This window comes from Caretta caretta, chromosome 17 (genome assembly GCF_965140235.1).
Source record: "Caretta caretta isolate rCarCar2 chromosome 17, rCarCar1.hap1, whole genome shotgun sequence".
Lineage (NCBI taxonomy): Eukaryota > Metazoa > Chordata > Testudines > Cheloniidae > Caretta > Caretta caretta.
The window spans coordinates 4,639,712-4,661,738 of NC_134222.1; the positions used below are offsets into that span (position 1 = coordinate 4,639,712).

Sequence of the window (22,027 nt, forward strand, 5' to 3'; positions counted from 1 at the left end):
ACTGCCTGCCTTCTGATGAATGAAATCATCAGAGGAGAGGGGGTTCCCTCCGAGGGAGGGAGGGTCTCCCCGTGCCGAGCACTGGAGAGAAATGCCCCTCCGCTTTCTGCTCAACATGCAGTTCTTGTACCAGTATAACCATTTCAGTGAGGAGTGGGGTGGTTTTTTTTAATGGATATCGTTATACCAGTGCAGATGCGGTTATACCAGTGTAAAGGTGCTTTAGCGGGGGAAAGCGATTCCTTCACTAGCTTTGAGATCAGCACCTTGATAGCAGTGCACTTGCGCCTATGCTTGGGGTTGGGGAGGAGGGGTTTGTACTGGTTTCACTGTACTGGTATAGTTAAAAGAAAAGGAGGACTTGTGGCACTTTAGAGACTAACCAATTTATTTGAGCATAAGCTTTCGTGATGCATCCAGTGAAGTGAGCTGTAGCTCACGAAAGCTTATGCTCAAATAAATTGGTTAGTCTCTAAGGTGCCACAAGTACTCCGTTTCTTTTTGCGAATACAGACTAACACGGCTGTTACTCTGAAACCTGGTATAGTTAAGGCGGTACGACTGCTGTATGTAGACAAGACCTTAATGACTCCTGATTAGTATCCGTAGTCCAGCTCCACCGTAGCTGCAAATCCAGGCCTTTGTTTAGCTCCAGCTGTACAGTTCACTGATTGCTGCCACATATTTATTTAAGGGCTGAGTAATGCAAGTTGTCTAGAATGCACCTCATGTTACCCGGGAGTACACAACAGCTGCCTCGTCCGACAGATGAGGACGCTGTCCCTGCCTGCGGGAGCTGGCAGCTAAGGAGCCGTGTGACCATCTCGGTGGGCATGGTGAGTCTCACCGTGGGTCTTCTCATTCTGAGTTGGCCACTCTTTACTTGTGTGTGCAGAAAGAAGATCTTAGTTAGAAATCCAAACACCCTGCTTTGCTCTTTGTTGTTTCCCCGTGGGGAAAGGCCTGTTGTTTCCTGTTGGCTCCCCTGAATACCTGAGCATGTTCTTCTACACAGAAAACCACACAGTGTAGCCCTGTTACTAGTACTAGTGTTAATGGGAAGCATACTGCTGTGCACAGTGAAATAGCACGGACGCCTTCAAAGCCCTGCTGACAGTGGGATAGAGCTGCACACTGGAGTAGGTCATTTCCTGGTGGGTTTTGATCCCTTGGCCATGCCTCCTATGTGAGCGTGAGAGTTTGTAATGGAGCAAAACAAGCAGAGATGGTCTGCGAAGCGTGTGGTAGGAAATGCAGTAGCAGAGGGAGAAGTCTGGAGCTGCTCACAACTTCCATGTTGCTCCACGGATTTTCCCGAGTGATTTATTATTCTTTGTCCCATATTTGTTCAGAATGTAGAGAAGCAAAGATCTGTCACCAACAATAAAATCCAAAGCAGTGCAGCAGAGCTTGGTGCTGCAGGGAGCTGAGCACTCTGGCCCTGATCCAGCAGAGCACTTGAGCATGTTCTTAACTTTAAACCCGTCATTAACTCCAATGGGTCTCGTGCTCAAGTCTTTTTGCTGAACTAGAGACGTAGGATCGACCCCTGAAAGAAGGAAAAATGGAACTTCTGATAGATCTTGTATATGTTGTTTTGTGTGTGTTCATATGGCTCAGGCCCAGAGCCTGCAGCCACTAGAGTGGCTTTGTTGAAGTTGCCTGTGTGAACAAGATCTTCTCCCAGGAGCATGACTTGCAGGATTGGGTCCTTGATCAGCAGCATCGTCCAGGCTTCTTCTGCCAGCTTCTCTTGACATGAAGAGTAGAGTTTCTTGGCTCTGTAGTTCACCAAAGCAGGCGACTAGAGCTTGAAAGGTCATGTTACCTATTGTCGAATGAAAAGCTCTAGCCAAAGCTGGGAATTTCAATATTAGCTACAGACTTTGAATGTTTAAAACTAACTAGTTATCTTAGGCTGTCCACTTCTCTCCATCCTCAGGGCTGCTCATAATATAGCATTTCAGTGAGAGCATAGCAGGGAAATCCTAGAGCAGAAGCAGAGCCCGCTGCATGTACATTACGCTGTAAGGTCCTGACTTCCAAAACTCAGCCAGGCAGGTCCCTCAGCTGTCGTTGGAGCAATGGCAGCCTTAATGGAGCAGTGATGATTTACACTAGTTGTGGATCTGTCCTGAGAGGCTAAGATCCCATGTAAAATGTGTGTAGTTAATTTGCACTGACAGCTATCATGGTTGAACACGAATTGGATATTTGCAGGCCCAAAAAACAATTTAATTATTTGTTTCAGTGTGTGCGAACACCTCATCTGCATGCGCGGTCATAGCAACTGCAGTTGCATGCACATTTTTGACTTCTGCCTTGGACTTCTGGAGTTTAAATGTTTATTAATTAGACTTTTACTATTCACATCACATGCTCTAGGCTTGTAAACTGCGAGTCACACCAAAGCCAAGCAGATTGGTTACTTAGCAAAGCTCTTTTACCGTGTGTATGTGAACTTGGCAGCTTGGGTGTAATGATTACCAAGTGTGGAACTGGCCTGTGGTGAGATTTCCAGATCCTTGTGTTAAAGAAACAAATAGTCCTCAGTTCCAAAAGGAAGAAACAGGACCCGAAAAGCAGATCAGCCTGTGATCAACTTGGCTGTGATCACTTCATCAGTCCTACAGCTATTTTCCTCCATAGCTTATTCAGAATTAATTTAAAGTAGGCCAGGTGTAATGGCTGATCCCCATTAATGGGTTTGTATATTTGCTATATAAAGCTTCAACCCCTTTCCGTATGAATTCATCCTCTGCCCCCAGTAGTATTTCATGCAACCCTTTTGTGTCTTTGAGAGATACTTGTTTCCATTCCTGGTCCCATTCAACTGACACCCTTTGCATGGGGGCAGAGCATACTGACTTTCTAAAATTCAGAGGACTCTTACTTGGTTTTGGAGTCTGATGTGTTCCCCGCTGGTTACTTAAGGGGGGCTGCAGTATACAGCATGATGCTCAAGTGACCAAGACCTGTGACTAATTAAAACATTACTGAAAATGTTCCAGTAATGCTGCAAGGTGAATTGCATCAGGTTGAGCTTGTTTTCTGGCTGCTTAGATGGATCTTAGCTTAATTAAATTAACTGACCACAAATGAGAGGATTTGAAACAACTGCATGAAAAATAATAAGTAAGGGATCAAAAATGGCACCGGTAATCTGAATGTTGGTGAATGTGGCATGTTCCCCAGGGCTCTTGTGCCCAGTCATTCTGAGCCGTTTTGACACTGTATGGATGGGTGTGTATCATGGAGGAGCCATTTAGGGCACATCTGCACTGCACACTAAGCCCGAACTCTGACTCGGGTCTAAGGCCCACTTCTGTCCACACACAAATCGGTCTGAGTTGGGTCAGCAAGTATCCAGGTTCTAGGACCCTGTGGGGGCCTGGGTCAGAGTCTGAGTCTTGTGGTTACTCAGGTCCAAGCCCTGTCATTTTGCAGTGTGGATGCCACTCAAGCCACAGACCCAAGTCAGAAGGTCTGCATAGGGCAGTATGGCTGTGAGACCCAGGTCTAGCAATTGTAAACCCAGATTTATGATGCAGTGTGGATGCTCAAACATGGGGTTGGAAACACTGGGGGTACATCTGCACTGCAATAAAAATCTCCCCGCAAGAGGGGTGGGTCTTAATGCCTGGGCTCCAGCCTGATCCCAAACATCTACTCTCCAATTTTATAGCCCCACAGCCTGAGCCCCGCGAGACTGAGTCAGCTAACCTAGGCCAGCCGCAACTGTGCTGTGGGACTTCTATTGCAGCCTAGACATACCCTGAGTCCCACAGACCCAGGTTTACAGTGAAGTGCAGAGATAGCCTTAGAGCCAGTGGAGCCTTGCTAAGGGTTCCCAGAAACTGTGGTGATGGGCAGCTTTTAAATGTGTGGAGCAATAGCTTGCACTGCACTCAACCACAGACTTTAGTCCAGGATAGCCCACGTTTCTCCATCAGCGCATGCTGCAAAGCTCTTGCCCATAAAGAGGTGGGTGATGTGTAGCTAAGTGTGTGAGAATTAAATGTTGTTGCTAGAGTCTCAGGGTAACTGATGGATCTGTTGGTTTAGTGCATTTTTGAATGATCACCAAGGGAGCCCCAAGGTTCTCATGTAGAGTAGAAATAATCCAAATCAGTAATTCATTCCCCAAATTGCCCATGTCTCATCAAAGACCTAACAGCCAAGTGGTGTTGTGAGGTCTAATTACAAACCCTAGGGTTCTGAAAGGTGCTGGAGATGGTTCATCCTTGGCTGGGCTTGAAGTTAAACTACTAGGTGCTGGTTCATGCGTGCCTGCTGTCAGTAATGGACATGCTCTTCCTGGTTTAGACAAGGCTCCAGGTGAAATAAAGACCCCGCGAGCGCTCCCAGCCAGCAGATTTCTGGACAAGGCCTGCCTATTTTGCACACTCCTGCACTGGTCCAACTCTTTCTCAGAAACTCGAAGCTAGTCTGCAGCCTGGTCAGTGGGTTCTGCTGACCTCCCACAACCCAAGGGCCCCTTGGATTCATTAACATATCAAAACAGGGACAGGTATCTAACTGGAAGTTTATAGGCTAATTGGCATCTCCTGAGCCTTCCCCAGAGAAGCCTGTTCACCGGACATGTGACTGGGAAGAGCAGAGCGTGATGCATTTGTGAATGATTTACTTAGCATGAATACACCTGACCACAGTGAAGCAGGGCCAAGGTCTGAGAGATGAGCTTAGTAGGGACAAGTCCTGGGTAGGGTGGAACATTGCAGCAACTCTCCTTCTCCTTGAACCCCAGGGGTGTCCTGTAAGGACCTTTCTGTTTGGCTAATGGAATGTTCTTTACAGCATGACCTTGTTGGTACTAACAGAAAAGCTGTACGGACGTGTCTACTGCTTTCCCAGTGGAGCTCATTGCTCCTTGGCTCTGATGAGATCCTTGTGTGTGATTTTGCCCTTGGAAAGTCGTCCTCATACTGAGCATATCAATCAATGGCTTTGACCCTGTTGGCGTGCTGTAGAGAGTGAAACCCCTGACACTCTCAAAGAGAGTGACCCTGGGCTCCATTTGATATCAGGGGCGTTTCTGCTTCCGGTTGGACATGTGAAACTCTTTATTTTGAAGTGTGAATCAGCCCCAGGGTAACAGACGCTGCAGGGATCATGTGGAAAAACGAACACCAATGCTGTGTAGCCAGAGAGTAGCATGAATTGTGTGTCTGTTAGGTGGCGCCTCACATCATCAGATTGAATCCATTTTATGCATTTGGTTCTGAGCAGTTAGATTACTAAAGAACAATCTAGGTCTCCATTAATGTTCAGATAATCTGGGTATCAATAGGGGACTAGATACCTTGGAATTCTTGGTACTTCTCTGTGTGTGGAAGTCCAGTAGTAAATCATTTGATAATGAAAATAGAATCCCACCCACCTAGCAATGGGTGATCCAGGTGGCTCCCTGTGGCAGCTCTGGTAAAGGGACATGCTAGAATTGAACCCGCTCATGATATGTGGTGTGTCCCAGGTGCTGCATTGGAGCCCTTTATCCTCCAGCTGGGACAGAGGATGCTGGGTTGTCAAATCCAGTCTTCAGTGTGGAGTGGTACCAACCTTTTTCCATCCAACTCACCTGGGTCTGGCAAATCCCAGTGCATTTAGCTCAGTTTTGTTTGATGTTCTTGGGTTCATTTTGAGCTTGGAACTAGAGCTGGACCCAACTCAGCCCCTGGATTCAAAGATCCTCTGAACTTTGCATGTATTTGCTGTAGACCCAAACGTCATAGCTGACCAGTGACTGCAGTGGGGCAAACCAACCCACATGCGTCCCTCTCCTCTCCCAGATCCAAACTTGTCCAAAGTTTAGGGAAGTTTGCATCTGATCTCTGCAGTCTGGACCCATCTCAACTCAGAGCTAAAGGTCAAGCTCAGCTCTTGTGACCCCAAACCCATGGGCTCTGTGTATTTCTTAGGTGGTGCCCTGCACAACGCAGATCCTTTGATTTAAAACCCTCTTGAATGTCCTAGTGGCAAAATATCTCTGATCAGAAATGAAGTGTCGTGTAAGCTAGAAGATGATGATTGTCGGAATTTCCTCTGTGCACCTCCTATGCCACTTATCTTCAGCCGGATATGCTTGTCCACCCACTTGGGTATTGCCTATATGAATGCACTGCCTCTACCAATGCAGCAGATATGAGGGAACCGAGACATAGTACGGTTCCTGGCACTGTGGGTTTGTTTTCACAGCCTGGGGTTGGGAGTTCTTTGCAAAGCTGCTAGCTCCGAGATGAGTGATGGCAAAGAGGCCTGCTTTTATCATACTGTGTCAGGTTCACTTAATATCTCTACTGTGTTTAGTGTACAGTTGGGGCCAGTTATACAAACTGGCTCTTGGTGTTCAGACCATGGTGGCTGGCAAATTTTTGAGCCAGCCCTAGCTGTACATTTTGACTCTGGATTCCCAACCCCCCCCCCCCCTTCTTTGTAGAAGTATTTGTAAAACTGCATTTAAAATAAAATAAAATAATTCTTGTTCATGTTGCACAGCTTCCATACAAGGGATGGAGGAGCCAGAACAATCATATACTATTCTTCATATTTAGTGCTTACCATCCATAGATCTCAAAGCAATGTGCAGAGGAAGGTGAGTATCATTATCTCTGTTTTACAGATGGGGAGACAGAGGCACAGAGCAAGGCAGTAACTTAACCAAGGTTGCCCGGCAGTCCAGTGGCAGAAGCAGAAATAAACACAGGCCCCCAGTCTGGTGTACATTTGTCTGGCCCGTGCTGCCTCAGCTTGTTTTGCCGTTAAGACCAGGATCTTGTTTCCTGTGGAAGTGCTGCGGTTCTGAGTCAGGCCTGTAGAGTTAATTAGGTGAGTGCTTGGTTTATGGAGTTAATCATGCATGGATGTAGAGGTCTGTAAAGCCTTCTTGTTATTAGGTTTTACAGATCTTGGCAGTGTGGGTTACTCCAAGCATGTAACTTCCAAAGGGCACCAGCACTGCAGCCTCCTAGCTACATTTGAAACTTCTCAGAACCAGCGTGACACGTGAGAAGTTAGGGTAGCTGCGTGCTCATATCTGATTCTAAGTGTAACCTAAATGACAGCCAGTGCTAGGATGCAGTAGTATCGCACAGAGCTGCGAGTTACATTGAAGCAGCTGAGCTGTGGCACGTTGTGTGCCCTGCTGATGTGCAGGAGGGATTGCTCTGGAGATGTGAGGACACAATGGTTATCTGGTTTGATCGCTCTGGAGACAGCTGCTAGCTGTGTTCTGTAAACCAACTTTTGCCTGCCAAGTAAGGTAGTGGGAGGTGGGGTTTGGCATGTGGGAGGGACTGTGGGGCATGCCCTTTTAATAGGATGATTGTCTCACAGCAGGCAAGGCATGGAAGAGTTGTTATGAGGCTCAGAGGAGCGATAATGAAAAATCAGCCCGCTGCTGGAATAGCTGCAGCTGATGTTCATAGAGATCCTGGTCATGTCGTTCTGTATGGATGCAAGGAGTGGGGTGACTTGTTGTCTGATGAAGGTTCATAACCATGTACACACACCCTGTGAGTGCAGGGAGGGGGCACAGGGGCTCAGCTTATAACTGGAAGGTTTGCAAGTAAATAAAAGAAAAACCTTAATTGGGGCTGCTTAAATCAAGTCATCATTGTGGGAGGGGCTTTGAGGAGTTTAATTTGACAGTGGTTTTCTAATGGGATTGACTCAAACTTGGTGAGGCTTCTATGGAGGTTCATTGGTCCGGCGTCTGGCTGCACAGCTCTCGTTCTCTGCTGACTGAAAAATGGAGTGTGAGTGTGTCCTAACCCAAAAGCACCTGCATAATGTTAGGGAGATGGTCAGTCCAGTCCTAACGGCTTGCACTAGCACTGGGGACTATTGTTGATAGGTACTTACCGTCATGGAGGCCAGCTGCATGGCCAAACAGAAGAGAGACAGGCCCGTTTATGCCAATCCTACCTGCCCCACTGCCCCTCACAATAGTGCATTCTGACATTATGGAACTTCATCTAATCTGACTGCTTGATTGGCTTGAATGTCCCTGGCTCTCCTGCGAGCTAAGAGGGCTGTTCCGAACTCCTGTCAGCTTGTCGTGCGACTGCTTGCAAGCTGCTTAACCCCAGGCTGGCTTATTTGTAAAATATGGACACTTGCCTGTTTCCCTGGGGCGTGGGCTGAGATTGTGTGTGTGTCTCAAGTGAGATCCTGGGGTGCGAGTTGTTGTATTAGACCCTGGCTCAGTCAGGTACTTATGCGCTTTGGGGCCTGGGATTTAAGCACGTCCTTAAAGATCAGCTTTGGTGGAGTGCACTGTCATTAGGCACACTTGCAATTTTAAGAATTTGGGATTAATCTATTGTTGCAAAGGCCCTGAATTTGGAAATACTGCTGTGATGCCAGGAGGGGAGAGACCCAGGTCTGCAATACACGCTGTCAGTGCTGGGAGAGAACAGGAGGCAAGGATGTGGTTTAACCTTTTCTTTCTTTACTAGTCATTTACTTTCTGTTATAGCAACTTAGTGAATGTTTGTTCTTGTTGCTAAGGTTTCCTCGGGATAATGGGTGCTGGTGTGTGGCCTCAGAGACTAATTACACAGCATCACTGAGCGAGTAGCAGCTAAAGGAAAACCAGGGTAGAACTGCACATGAGCTGAGCTGGTGGTCCTGGGGGAAGCAGGGCATCCCCCATAGGTAGCTTGCTGAGTAGGCGGCCTGTTAATTGCATTAGCAGGGCAGATGCTGCAGACCAAGAACTTGGCTCAGGCTGGCCCCTTGTGTCTTTTAAAAAAATAAATTATGAATTGCCTAACTAATTCACGAATTTGATATAGGTGTGAGACTGGTTAGCTAAGCTGATTAGCAAATCAAAGCCCATCAGAGATCTCCTGCAGCTTGCTTGTATGGCCATATAGGACATTTCTATATGAATTGGCCTGCTAGGATTCATGCTGTGTTGGCCAAACTACATGTGAATTAGTTCCCCCTGAAGGCCGGCTCAGGCTATGTCTTCACTGCAAAGGACGGTCTGTTTCTACATTAAGGTAGCTATCTCAATGTAAAGTCCTAGTGGAAAGAAGGCCCAGGTAGGTTGGACCTCCATGTACTTAATCGAGGTCAATCTCAGATGTGGAGCGGTATGGGACTGACCTGGACCAGAGACTGAAAACTACAGTGTCTTGTCTCCAGTTGGGTTTACATTGAGCCAGCTGCCACCTTGTAAAAACACACCTTTCTTTGCAGTGAAGACACAGCCTTCGCCCTTCTGTGAAGGGCCTGGTGTCCAAGGCTATATCACTGTACATTGCCTATGGCTGCATCCCGCACCATGAGGTATGAAGGTGGTGACACATCCCCCCTGCATTCCCAGCTCTCATTGGTAAGTAACACCTTGGTTCATCAGAACACATTTCAGGAGCTGTCTCCAAGTGCCTAACCCACGTAAGTGATTCCAAAGCCACGGCGTTATGCTGAATGGGGGACATATGCAGTGCTTTAGAACTGCCTGGACTAATTGCCTGCATTTAGGAATAAAGAGGGCAAAAATCTCTCTCTGTAGAATAAACAGGCCGTGACAGAGGAGTGAAGTATTAAGCTGATTCCTCTTGAAGGCTAGAGGCCTGTGACACTTAACGTGATCACTATTAGTTGTAAACTGAGAGATGGCTTCGTTCTCTACGAGCATTGCCAGGAACAGAGAGAACTGTTTTCTCCCCCCACATCCCGTCACAATATCTATCTGCAGCGGTGGCCTGAAATCCCGGTCTTAGAGCTTCCATTTGCCCTTTGTATTCTGGGCCAGCCTCTTTGCGTTTTGCAGGCGAATTGCTTGGAGTAGAGGGGAAGCAACAGGCCAGTGTGTGCTGATGCTTAACGCCCAGAGGTTCACTGGCCAAGCTGATCGGAGTGGAGGGCGTCTGCGCACTGAGTCCTTTGTGCCCATTAGCCCTATCCACTAGCGATAGGACCTGCTTCTAACAGATGCTGCAGTGTTAGCGAGGATCATTAGCTCAAAGAAAGATTCCAAGCCAAACCCCTTGAATACAACATTCTTCTCCTTTGTTTCCTGAGCCTTGTGATTCTGCTTTTTCTCTAGTAGCATAGGCCCACATCCTTAAAGGTATTTAGGTGTCTAATTCCACACTGAAACCATTGGGAGTTAGGCACCTAAATACATTTGTGGATCTGGCCCATAGTCCTTGCAAGGCTGGATCCAAGCCAAAACCAATTTGGTTCGGTCTCCTGTCTTTCACAGTGGCCTCGGAGGAAAAGCGTATGAACCCCACGGTAGGCAGGTGTGGGTGTCATGGTTCCAGGGCTGACTGCACCATCCATTGTGGTCTCTTTGAATGCTCCCCCTCTGGTGTCAGGCCTCATGCCTTCACCTCTTCTGGAGCAGAATGCCACCATTTTGCTACTCCTACACCAGGCCTTGGGTTCAGTGCCCTGGGTGTCTATCAGTTGTGCTTACCCAGCAGGTCTGCCTGGATGCAACACCTGGCATTGCTCTCTTTGGCAGTCTGTGATCAGAAGATACAGTGACCAGGCAGCCTCCTTAAACCAAAGGATGGATTATTTCAACAGCAGGGGTGGAACGTAGAAAAAGGGTTTTAAACCCCTGCCAATCTCTCTTATCCAAAGGTTTACCATCCCCTGATGAGAGCCTTGGCCAGGCCTGGCTTTTCCAGATGTCCTACCAGGTCCTGGGGGGTCAGCCGTGTCCCCACAAACATCTCCTTTCCCTCTTGAGAGGGGGATCCCTTTGAATGTCAGTTTTTGGGCTTTTGCCATGCACAGCCAAACCAATTTGGTAAATTGGCTGGATCCAGGGGCTAGAATCTGCAGAGCTTATCGCTGGGGCAGGGTCTCTTAACAACCCTGAAGTGTTTACCAAGGCATGGCTTATTCTGAGCTATTGCTTTCCTTCTTGCTTACAGCCCCCTAATACTAAGCCAATATGTTCATGCAGTAAACATCCCAGCAACCCGATCAACATACCGTATCCATATGACACTAGAGAGCAATTCCGGTTTTGTCACAGGGGGATAATCTACCCTCTGTGCAGGTTTCTTCCCATTGCTCAGAGATTGGTCTGCGCCCTAAAGGCGGCCACTCTCTTCACAGACACAGCCGCTGCCCCACAGAGCTTATGGTTGAAACTAACAAGACAGACACAGGGTGGCAGACAGTGATATTCCTGCTAGTTTCCTATTGAGGTTCTGCATAGGTAACTTCTCTTAATAGGTTTACATTGAGAGGGCCCAGGAGACATTTAATAGCCTCCCCCTAGCCACCTTTCTCTAGTTGCTCCCCGCTTCCCGACAAGCAGCATGTTTTATGTTTACCTACAAAACCGAAAACCTTTTCCTCCCTGCCTGAGTGAGATCCTACCTTCTGCCATGTCACATCTAGCTGCTCAGCGTGGCCCTGTGGTTTGTCTCGTCATACGCAGGCTTTCCCCAGGCTCTGCCTGCTCCTGCAGAGATGCATGTCACCTGCACAGCACCTCACCATGGTGCGTGAGATTTGTTTGCACCTTGACAGTCATCGGAAGGGTCTATGTGTTGCCGGGGATCCCTTCCTGTCGAAGGTCTGCTCCCTTGCCCTGTTTCTGATGGAGGCTTCTGTGGCTCATCTTTGGAGAGGCATGTGCAGAGTTACATAGAAGTCTCTTCTAATCTAGACTTGGTTGATTGAAGCGCTCTCTGCAGTCTCTCACATGAGTGACTGCCTTAGCAGGGTGTTGTCTTCATGTGGCCTCCTGTATCTCTCTGCTTTGGGCTGTCCTTGAGCGGCTTGGCTAATTGAAAAGAATCTTTGGCTCTTTGCCGTCTGATGGGTGTTCTGCAGGGAGTTTGTCTGAAGTACAGATTTTTAGCACTGTGCGGTGTTGCTCACTGATGCATGTGACTCATCTGGAGCTGTTCCCCACTCCCACACACATGCACGCGCACCCTGGGTCCAGCCTGATTCATGTTCTCTAGGCATCTTATCCTGTTGCCAGCTGCGCCGGCCATGTCTGCTCACCGAGGAGCAGCATCTCGCTGGTGGCTCTGTAGGTGGAAAAGGGCTTGGATCGTACATACATAGTGCATTCCCAAGAGATTCACAGAGAGGAACCAGATTTAAGGAAGTGAAATTGTACTATAGGCAGAATGAAGTTTCGCCATGTAAGGAGCAGGGCCCATTTACGCAATGCATGAGTTCTCTCCTGGCTCTCAGTGTGATCTTACCTGACCGTGTTCCTGATGAGCAGGCTCTGTTGTACACCCTTTTGTGCTGAGATACTTAGGTCTGAGTAGTGTCCCAACACCTCATGGCTTCCCAGAGCTAATCCTGTCTCTATGACAGCGTACAAACCTGAGGACGTGCAAGATACCAGACTAAGTTCTCTCCATGCTCCCTTGCTTCGCTGCTGGAAATAGCTGTGTCAAACCATGTGAGGTCCTTCATGGATCTGATTTCTCAGAGGGAGAGGTGTTGAGCCACCCACAACTACAGGTGACGTCAGTGGGAGGACTAGATCCTCGGTACCAGTGAAAAGCCAGCAGAAATAATGAATCCACTTCAACTAATGTATAGAATAATCCATCTAAAGACTAGTCCTGGGTCTTGGTGAGTCCCCTGAGCCATGTCCCTACTCCCTTCCCCCACCCCTTCTCTCTCTGCAGGCAGTGTTCAGAGAACTGTGGGGAGCCAGACAAGCGTTCCGGGTAATGAGAAGCAAAAGAGCGTGATGCTATGTGTTTTGATCAGTCATGCTGGGAGAACATTCCTTATTTTCTCTGGTGTGTCTAGAGAACATGCTCAGATCTGTCCTGATGAAAGCCTTGATCGAATGCTGCTTTATTCCAACCTGTCATCATCAATACCAAAGGAGCTAAAGCTCCAAAGATAAGGGGCTTATGGGCCTCTCCACCCTATGGAAAATACAACTGCCAGCAGAGCAGGCTTCTCTGTCCCACCAGGAAGGACTGAATCCCAGGTCTGAAGGGCATTATGCTCTTATGGGCTCAAGAGTTGGTCACTGCATATCAGTGTTCCGTGAAATCAGTGGAATTACACCGGGGTGAAGTTGGTCCCCTGTGTCTAACAAAACTTGCCCCCTTAGATCTGTTATTCTGAGTGTGAGTATAAAAGGCCTGGGAAGCGAGATCCAATAGGCTGCTGCTGCGTGTATCCTCAATCCTGCACCTCCCTGGTTGACCCAGCAGCCGGCATAGGGGAAATGTGGGTGAACTCCACCATACTCCAGCGCTGTGCCTTTAAACCTGTCACAGCCCAAGAGTTGGCTCTAAAACAGGATGTTTTTCTGCTGAGAACAATTGTCATGTGAGCTGCAAAAGGACATGGCCAGCTTTTAGAAGCAAGGGAGCAGCAGCTCTAGTTTCTGCAGCAGTGTCAAGTTCAGTAGGTTAATGCAACAGTGATGCAAGTTGCCCTGGTCTGTGTATTTACACAGAACTCCTGTGAATTGAGAAAGGGAAGTGACACTGGTTTGGATTTTAGAAGGAACCAGCTAAGGTGGTTTTCTCCCTTTGCTGCAATGTGCATGCTTGTTACTTCACTTGGTCTGCACAAGGCCTGACGGTGGGAGTGAAGTTGCTTTTAGACTTCCCCGAATGTACGACAAACCCTTAAGGAGTAATCCCATTACTGACTTCTTCAGGCATCCCTGTCTGAAATCAATTGGCCAGCACAAAGTGGAATAATAAATCTCAGATTTAGTTTCTAATTCTTATCCCACAATACTTTACACAATACAATGTTCACTTCAAATTCTTAAATTTTATTGCACCGTCAGTTTCACACGTGGGAATAAAGAGGCAGGCTGAGGTTTTCAAAGCTGTCTAGGGAATTTGGACACCCCATTCCCACTTGTGTCTAAATCCCCTAGGCAGCTGCGGAAAACTCATGCTGGATTTGGAAGACTCAGTCGCTGCAGTTGGCTGGCCTGCGTTTGGATGATCTCTAGGGCAGCAGATCAGATAGTTATAAGAATGTAGCAGGGGAGGAGGAGTTGGCGCATTTCCTTACTTTCTGCTCCCTTTCACCATGCAGGGAGCATTTGACAGAGATAAGTTGCGTCACTGACCCAGTGCATATGCAGCATCTGATTTATGATCCAGCTAAGGGGCTGTAAGTTCCCTGAATGAGCCAAATCCAAGCTTTAGAGTCTAGTGTGTTGAATGCTATATTAATGAAGCCTCCTCTCACTCATCACGCTACTCATGATGCTGCTGGCTCTGATATTTTTTTTTTCATGTGTTTCATGTAAGTGTAGCATATCAGGATACTGCGAGCAAATGGAAGAGCATCCAGCTGTCGTTGCTGGGAGTTCAGGGACTAAGTCTGATCTCTGTTATGCTGGTGTTAATCTACCATCTCCAGATTTGCACCAGCGTAGCCCTGGTTCAAAGCTGGCATGCAGGCCCTGATTGAGCAAAGCATTCAGCAAAGCACGGAAGCAGGTGACTTCAGTGGGACTTAAGCATGTGCTCTAAGTGTTTTGCTGAATTTGGACCGGAATGATTAGATTTGGAGCCAGTGGTCTACAACAAAGCAATTCCTGGGGAGTTCTCTGGCTTGTCTGAGAGGGCTTCTTGGCTTTAGTTACCACCTTTTGGCTACGTGGGCACCCGTTTGTTCAGGGCCCCTCCTGCAGCTGTGGGCAGATGGATCAGCCCTGGGTCTGATACCCTTGATCTGAATAGAATAAGACAATGGTTTTGTCCCAGGCTCAATAGCATTGTTTTGGACCAGAGCATGCATACAAAATAACATCAGCCAATAAACATCTGCTGCAGCATCTGCCGACAAGGGCATGTGATGCCCTTCATAACATCACCATGGGACTGTCGCAAAACAGCTGGTTCTCAGACTGATTCCAGCCGTGACGTGCTGAAGTGACATTGGGGTTATTTTCTGGTAAATGTAGATTCAAATCAGTCTTGACTGTTCTAGACTTCTGCCTGGCTTGGGTGTCTTTGCAGTACGTTGGGGCTATGGGAGCCGAATCCATGTATCTTGCATGTTGGGGTCAGTCTGGAGCCCTCAGTATTAGCCTAAAAATATTTGCATGTTTCTGTAGCACCTTGAACTGATCAGACTTACACCAGTGGGAATTGGATGTCTGGGCTGTGTTATCTTTCAGGTATGTAGAAATGTAGGGAGTACATGTGGTGTGTCTGGAAAGCTGTTTAAAGTGTGTGCCTAAGGGAGACAAAGCATGCACACGATACCTCTCGGTGTATGTAAGCCTTGATCGAATGCTGCTTTATTCCAACCTGTCATCATCAATACCAAAGGAGCTAAAGCTCCAAAGATAAGGGGCTTATGGGCCTCTCCACCCTATGGAAAATACAACTGCCAGCAGAGCAGGCTTCTCTGTCCCACCAGGAAGGACTGAATCCCAGGTCTGAAGGGCATTATGCTCTTATGGGCTCAAGAGTTGGTCACTGCATATCAGTGTTCCGTGAAATCAGTGGAATTACACCGGGGTGAAGTTGGTCCCCTTTAAAGATGTGTCCTAATCTTGGAAAACATCTCCACTCTTCAAAGCCAGGGGTTCTGTAACCCTGATTTAAAATTGCAGGTTTGTTTGCTTGCCCACTCCAGGGATTCTAGGTGTAGAAGGTTTGACCGCCCCCTTTGCGTGAGCAGGCCAAGTGTAAAAAGTATACAAGGCCCTGCTCACCAGGCCCTCTAGGGTCATTAGGAGCTGTAAAAGAAATGCAAGTGTTACAAAACAATCAGGATAAGTGACCATGCAGGGAAAGTGCCCAGTGATATGAACTTTAAGATTAGAGCGCTCATCTTTGTCCTATCATCTCAGATACCAGGATTTCATCTCGTAAATATCACCTATTTTTTTTTAACTGGGTCATCTTTTTGATTAGTGTAATGTAATGAATAAAATCGCACAGCATTTCTCTCTGTCTTCCCTTCCTGGCTCGACTTCCTGAGGTCCAATCTTGCAGCTGAATAATTGTTGCAGTACCTCTCCCAGTGCTGGGTGTGCCGTGGGATCAGACGCAGCTGATGAGTGTTATGCTGTGTTGGTATAGCCTTCACCCTGCTGTCCCACTCACTGAGCTTTTCCTAAACACCTCCTTCCTCCGGCACCAGCAAAAATCCATTCTTTTCATCCCTTGTTGTTCCTACACTTGTACTGTTGGGTAACGAGTCCCAGCTCAGCTCTGGCAAGGAGGAGAGAATCCACTGGTTGACTTGAGTCCTTATTATTTAGGTTCGCAAAGCTCAAGGAGAGTTTGGAACAAAATAACTGTTCTGTCGCGTGGCTGGTATTCCTGTGCCTCGAGGTGGGAGTGCTGTGAAGTGCATGAAATACTCAGCCAGTGCTGCACTGGTGAGCTTAGTGCAGGGGAGTGATCTGTTTGCTCAAGCTGTGTGCTTTTCTGTGGAAAAGGGCCAAGGCCATGCTGCTTGTGGCGCATCTGCGCCTTGCATGGAAACAGCAAGCTGTGTGTATCAGCAGCAGAAAGGGAGCGTAGGCTCAGCCAGCTGAACAGCAGCGTGTCGGGGTAAGTGCGCTATTTATGGAGACTGGAACATGTGTTTTCTTGGGTTTGCTGCACTTTTTGTTGGTGATGTGACTTGTTTGGTATTAACAAATGGCAGATGAGTATTTGCCCATCGTTCATACATTTAATTAGCCAGGTTATCTCTGCCCAGCAAGTACAGTTTTAATGCTAGGAAATGTCGCCACCAGGGCAGGTAAATATTGATATGTGTGAATCTATATACTTAATATTAGTGCTTATGCAACAGCTGCTTTGCTGGAGAGACCTGACCACAGGCAGCTCAGTATAGCAGGTCTGACTTTGTGTCCGCCAAAGCTTTTTCTGCTGTTCAGTCCCTTTGTGCTTTCGGCTGAAGAGGCACAAGGTTGCTTAGCTGCAAAGAGGCCTCCAGAAGTGCAATGAAGTGGAGACCTTCTCTTCCTGTTGTGGTGGTGGCACATTGTGATCTGCGTACAATCTTATTGTAACTGAACAGCAGGAGCCCCTGGCGTGGTCATACTGGTACAGGACAGGGGCACTAGAAGTTCTTTTGACAGATGTTATGACATCAAACATCAGACATTGTAAACAAGATGATTACAATTGGTTGGGGGTGGTTAATATCATCTTCGATAATTAACATGGAGAGCGTTTTGCAGAACCAATAGTCTTGGTCCTGTTTATGCTGACGGTTTAATTTTTGCATCTCAGGACTGTGAAAACCATCAATGTCTGTTTTCTTTTTCTTTGTAGACAGTCAGCTTGGCAGGGCTGCAATGCTAGCATTGCAAACACGATAGGGCATTTTTGTTCAAAACAAACTGGATTAGAAGAAAAAGTCATGGTAAAAATTACTAGCATCTGTGGGGTTTTCTTAGTTTTTATAAAATCAAAACGTCAAGCCACATCTTAAAATGGAGGGTGTTTATTGAAGGGTTGGGTTTTGAAGTGGAGACCTGTAATGTTTTTATTGCCAGGTGTAACTGGAAATCTCACAGTGACACACACAATTTGTGGTATGTTTATTGTTGTGGAGATTAGCACACAGCGGGTGAAATCTGGGCCCCATTTCAGTCAGAGGTAAAACTCCCAGTGTGCTTTTCACGTCTCATCCCTATGTAGCTGAGGTAACTGGTGTGTTGGAAATGTGATTGCTCGTTAATGCAATTATTCCCCAAAGGGGAAGCAACCTGTAATACAGCTAGCAGTTGCTTGAAGTGCTACCGCATTTTGTATCGTATTGAAGGTCATGTGCTTTGCACCGTGTCCTGTATTAATCCAGGCAATAAAGTGTTAACTTGCACACACATGAGTTCAACTGGAGTGAATCTGACTCCTGAGTTGCTGTCTGTTTAGAAGCCTGTGGCATTATTGCAAAGTGTAAGTGGTTTGATGCTCTTTGAGCCCTGCCCAGATTGTACAGGCAGCCTGGCTACAAAGCTGCTAATTTCTAGGCTGGTCAGACTTCAGAGCAGTAAGGTAATCCAGAGGGGTGCTTTGCAGTTCTTCAGTGTGAAGCATAAGTTGTGCTTTGTCCCATTGCTTACCTAGACAACAGAGTAGGAATTCTGCAGTTGCTACAAAGAAGAAAAGGTCTACTGGATATGGATACTTACCTGTGATCTCTCAAACAGCTGGTGATTTGGGTGGATTTTTACTGTAACCAACCTGGCTTGGTTCTCCTAGCCCTGGTCCTTCCTTGCTAGCATCTAGCTGGGGATAGGCAAGTCTGACTATCCCGCTGGAGACGTGTGTGGTGGAATGGAGATGGAGAGGGGTCACAGCTTCTTGCTCAGATATTTTTTGACTATAGAAAGGGCGTATGTTCCTGGCTGGGTGAGATGAACTATGAGACAAGTGACGATGCAGTAATGACATGAAACACCTGACAGTGCTCCAGCTCGTTACCTTTGGGGTCTCTGTTTCCCATGCCATTCTACAGGGTGACGTGCAGCCTTCTGAGCTTGCTCTGAGTCACCCCGTGAATTATCTAGGTAGGTTGAGCACGTGTGATTCCCTGCTTCTTCCTGTCCTTCCGTAGCCATTATGCTGCCTCTCATGTGGCATTGCTCTGTAGGAGCGGAAGACGACATCCTCCCAGCTGCTAAACCAGGGACGATAAACTTGAAAGCTGTAGGTTTTGGCCAGTGGAAATGAGTGTGATTGCCCTGCTTATGTGCATCATTGTGAGTCTTCCCAGGTGATGAGGGTAGATGTACCCACCTCTGAAAATCCAGGCTACAGACCCTGCAGACTACATTGGCTTCTCTATAGGCCTAGATGTCTGTCTTTCCGTCCCTCTCATGCGGGGCCTATCTAGATTAGACGTGATAAGTGGGCTGATTCCAATGCAGAGGGAAACATTCTCTCCCCACTTAAGCAATGGACATCCACAAACTCTAGTGAAAGTTCCCACATGTAACCTCCCTGCTTCCCTGGTGTGGGGTGCCTTCGGCTGTGCTGTGCACGGAGCATCGCTAGGCACACATGTCATGTTTACTTTGATTTACTACTTAGCGCAGTCTGTGGCTTTTCTGCCAGCCCTACTGGGATGCGAAGGTGAATTCCCTGTCAGTCACTGGCACCCAAAGCCGAGCATAAATGCTGAACCCAGAACTTGCTGCTATCAAGCAGCTAGCACAAGGAACCTGTGCGCGTACTACTGCTTTGCAGGTCAGCCTCAACTGTTAATATGCAAAGCAGTGAGGACCCTGCCTTCCAGAGTGCTGTTGCACTCTGCAGCATGCTTGGTCTGTGAGCAGATTCCACACCTGCTGTGCAGTTCTCCTTCCAAGGATCGCACCCCAGAATGCACTCGCCCCAAGATTTATATCTCGTTTTAAAACTCCTTTAGGGTTTAGAAGTTTACGGCAAATGATTGCAAACTCTCTTCCCACAGTCCATATTTCCAGTGAGAGCGTGGACCCATGAGACAGGACTCCTGATTGATCAGTTCCCCTCTCTCTACCTCAGCTTATGTGTCAGTAAAATGGGGTGATGATATTCACCTCCTTCACCAGGTGGGGGGAGTTGTGAAGCCTGGCTAATATTTGCACAGAGCTTTGAGCTCACCTGATGGGAAGTGCCACTGTATGTATTACCAGCAGGACAGTGGGGTGGGAGGAGGTATTGTTTCATATTCTCTGTGTATATATAAAGTCTGCTACAGTTTCCACGGTATGCATCTGATGAAGTGAGCTGTAGCTCACGAAAGCTCATGCTCAAATAAATTGGTTAGTCTCTAAGGTGCCACAAGTACTCCTTTTCTTTTTGTATGTACACTATATACTGTCCAAATAACACCTCCCTCCCCCCTTGGGTCTCTGCAGCAGCTGGGATCAAGCTAACCATCCCCAGATGCAAACATCTACACACACATTCTCAGGGGAAGCCCCTTGATTCTGCTGGTCTGATAGAGCAGGAGTATATTGCATTGAAGGTGTAGTGCAAAGTTGGGAGGATCCAGATGGCGTCAGAGAGTGGGTTTTTTTGTTTGAACACTGTTTATAAAATCCAGTGCATTAAATGAAGCGTGCACTCCCTGAGCTACTGGCATCAGGCATATTTTGTAAATTAAAAAATAAATGGACCCGATAACTCTTAAGTGCCAAGCGGTTTTTGCTTCAGCAGGAACTGCAAAAACCTACCGGCACTTTTACAGCATTTTGCTGGGGATTCAGGAGAGCAAACAGCTACGCGCTCTTGCTCTGAAACTGCTGCTTGGGGAATGTCTTGTGTCATCTGGCTGAGAGCACTTGGGTGATAGACAAGCTTGGTGAAAAGACTTGGGAGCTTTTATTGACTGTAGACAATGTACTTTGATCAAGAGTCTTTCAATGTTTTTCTTTCTTGTCCCAGCTGGAATCAAAACTATATAGATCAAGCCAGGAGGGACATAGAGCCAGCAGCTGTTCACATTTCCTCCCCTCTCATTGATTACCCTGGTGTTCCTGAAATGTTAGAAAACCAGTTCAAGCTTAAATCACTTCTTATGAAAGAGTTTGTCTGTATGCTTCCCTGGGCCAAATCAACAAGGTTTTGCAATATGATAAGCGAGCCCCTGTGTATAAAATCCTCAGCATCCACAAAGCACAGGCTTCTGATGAGAGCTGTAGGTGAAAGCAAGTAAATTACACCTGGAGAAAGCTGTTCAGTGCAGCATGTTCACCTGTTAGCCAACCTGCCATCTTGATTAAATACATTTCCTTATGTAGATCAGCTTAAAGCCTCAATTGTTTTTTTGCCCAGAACATCTACAGGCCTATAGCAGCTGTTGAAGACAAATAATTTCCTCCCCTGGAGCAGCAGATAGAGACTAGAGTTAACTAGTATTGTCTCTGTGTGGATGCATTGGTCTGGAATTAAACAGTGATCACTGATTATGGAATGATCCGCAGTTCATCGCTGGCTATTCCATTGGAAGGCTGTAATGGGTACACAGAGATGGTCTGGCATGTACAGGGGTTGTGTCTAAAGCGATCACATGCTGGTGTTTTGAGCGGCAGCCAACGTTCATTTTGTGGAAGGACAAAGAGGCCACGATTCTTGCAGCACAGATCAGTGTGGCAAGAAAGTTTGGCGTAGATGGTTTTCCTGGCTTCATGCTTTTAGGACCATCAAAATGCAACTTACTCAGTCGTGCAGAATCTGTCACCAGCCCTTTGCTGGCCTTGGGCAATAAGAGTCCAGGCACAAAAACAGAACGCATGTCTCCTGCATGGCAGGGCAGAGCACTAGCCTCCTGGGCCTGCCCATTCCCAGCGTCAGGTCCCAGCTCTCCAGTGCGCTGCTCTGAGGAGAGAGTTTCTCCTGAGATCTTGAGTCTTGCTGTGCAAAGGTACATGAGCGCTGCCCTTGGTTAGTGCCCTGATGTGTTCAGACCACGAGCCAAGCTCTGCCCTTGGATCTGAATGCTGAAGCTCTGCTCCCATGTTCTGTCGTCTGCTGCTGAGAGCAGCACATGGAGCTGGGTTCTGAGCAGAGCCCTGGGCTGTGCTCACTCTAGGCAGGCGTTGGTTAATGACTGACTTAGTTGTTTGGTGCTGTTTCCTTTTCTTACAGGTGTGATTCCTCCGGCCTTCTCTCCAGTTTCCTGCCATGGCTGATGCTATCTTTGGCAACGGCAGTGATCAGTGGGTGTGTCCCAATGACCGGCAGCTGGCGCTGAGAGCCAAGTGAGTGCTTCCTGCTCTTCCCCCTCTCTCTGTTAACAGGAGTGGCCACAGAGCGTGATCTCTTACAGGGTTTACTCTTGCCCCCAGGCTGATTCTCAGGCTGTGAGTCTCGGGCAGAAGGGGCGGTGCTAGTTGCCTGTGAGGCAAGGCCCCTGGATCTCAGAGCATCCAAACTGCAAAGACAAAGCCTGTAAGTGGGGAGGAAGGATTTTCCAGTGGTTAGAGCAGTGGTCTGGGGCTTGGGAGCCCTGGGTTCAATTCCTGGCTCTCCCACAAGCTTCCTGTGTATTCTGAGGCAAGCGAGAGGGGTGTTGTAAGGATACATACGTTAAAGGCTATCGGGCACTC

General features: G+C 47.5%; 1 protein-coding gene across 7 annotated transcripts in view; it reads left to right on the forward strand.

Moving 5' to 3' along the window:
- Positions 1-704: 704 nt before the first annotated feature.
- The window catches only part of RPH3AL (rabphilin 3A like (without C2 domains)), a 165,756-nt gene continuing 144,433 nt past the window's right edge, over positions 705-22,027 (forward strand). For 4 of the 7 annotated variants that reach the window (XR_012665301.1, XR_012665300.1, XM_075120662.1 and 1 more), the window contains exons 1-2: positions 705-836; positions 21,567-21,679. Coding sequence is in view for 5 of the 7 variants with exons in the window: in XM_075120662.1 (XP_074976763.1) it covers positions 21,603-21,679 (77 nt within the window). In the remaining 2 variants the exon portion in view is untranslated. Of the gene's footprint in view, positions 837-9,342; positions 9,362-16,262; positions 16,527-21,566; positions 21,680-22,027 lie in introns of those variants that run through there. The other 3 variants (XM_075120664.1, XM_075120666.1, XM_075120663.1) reach the window with 3 other exon arrangements.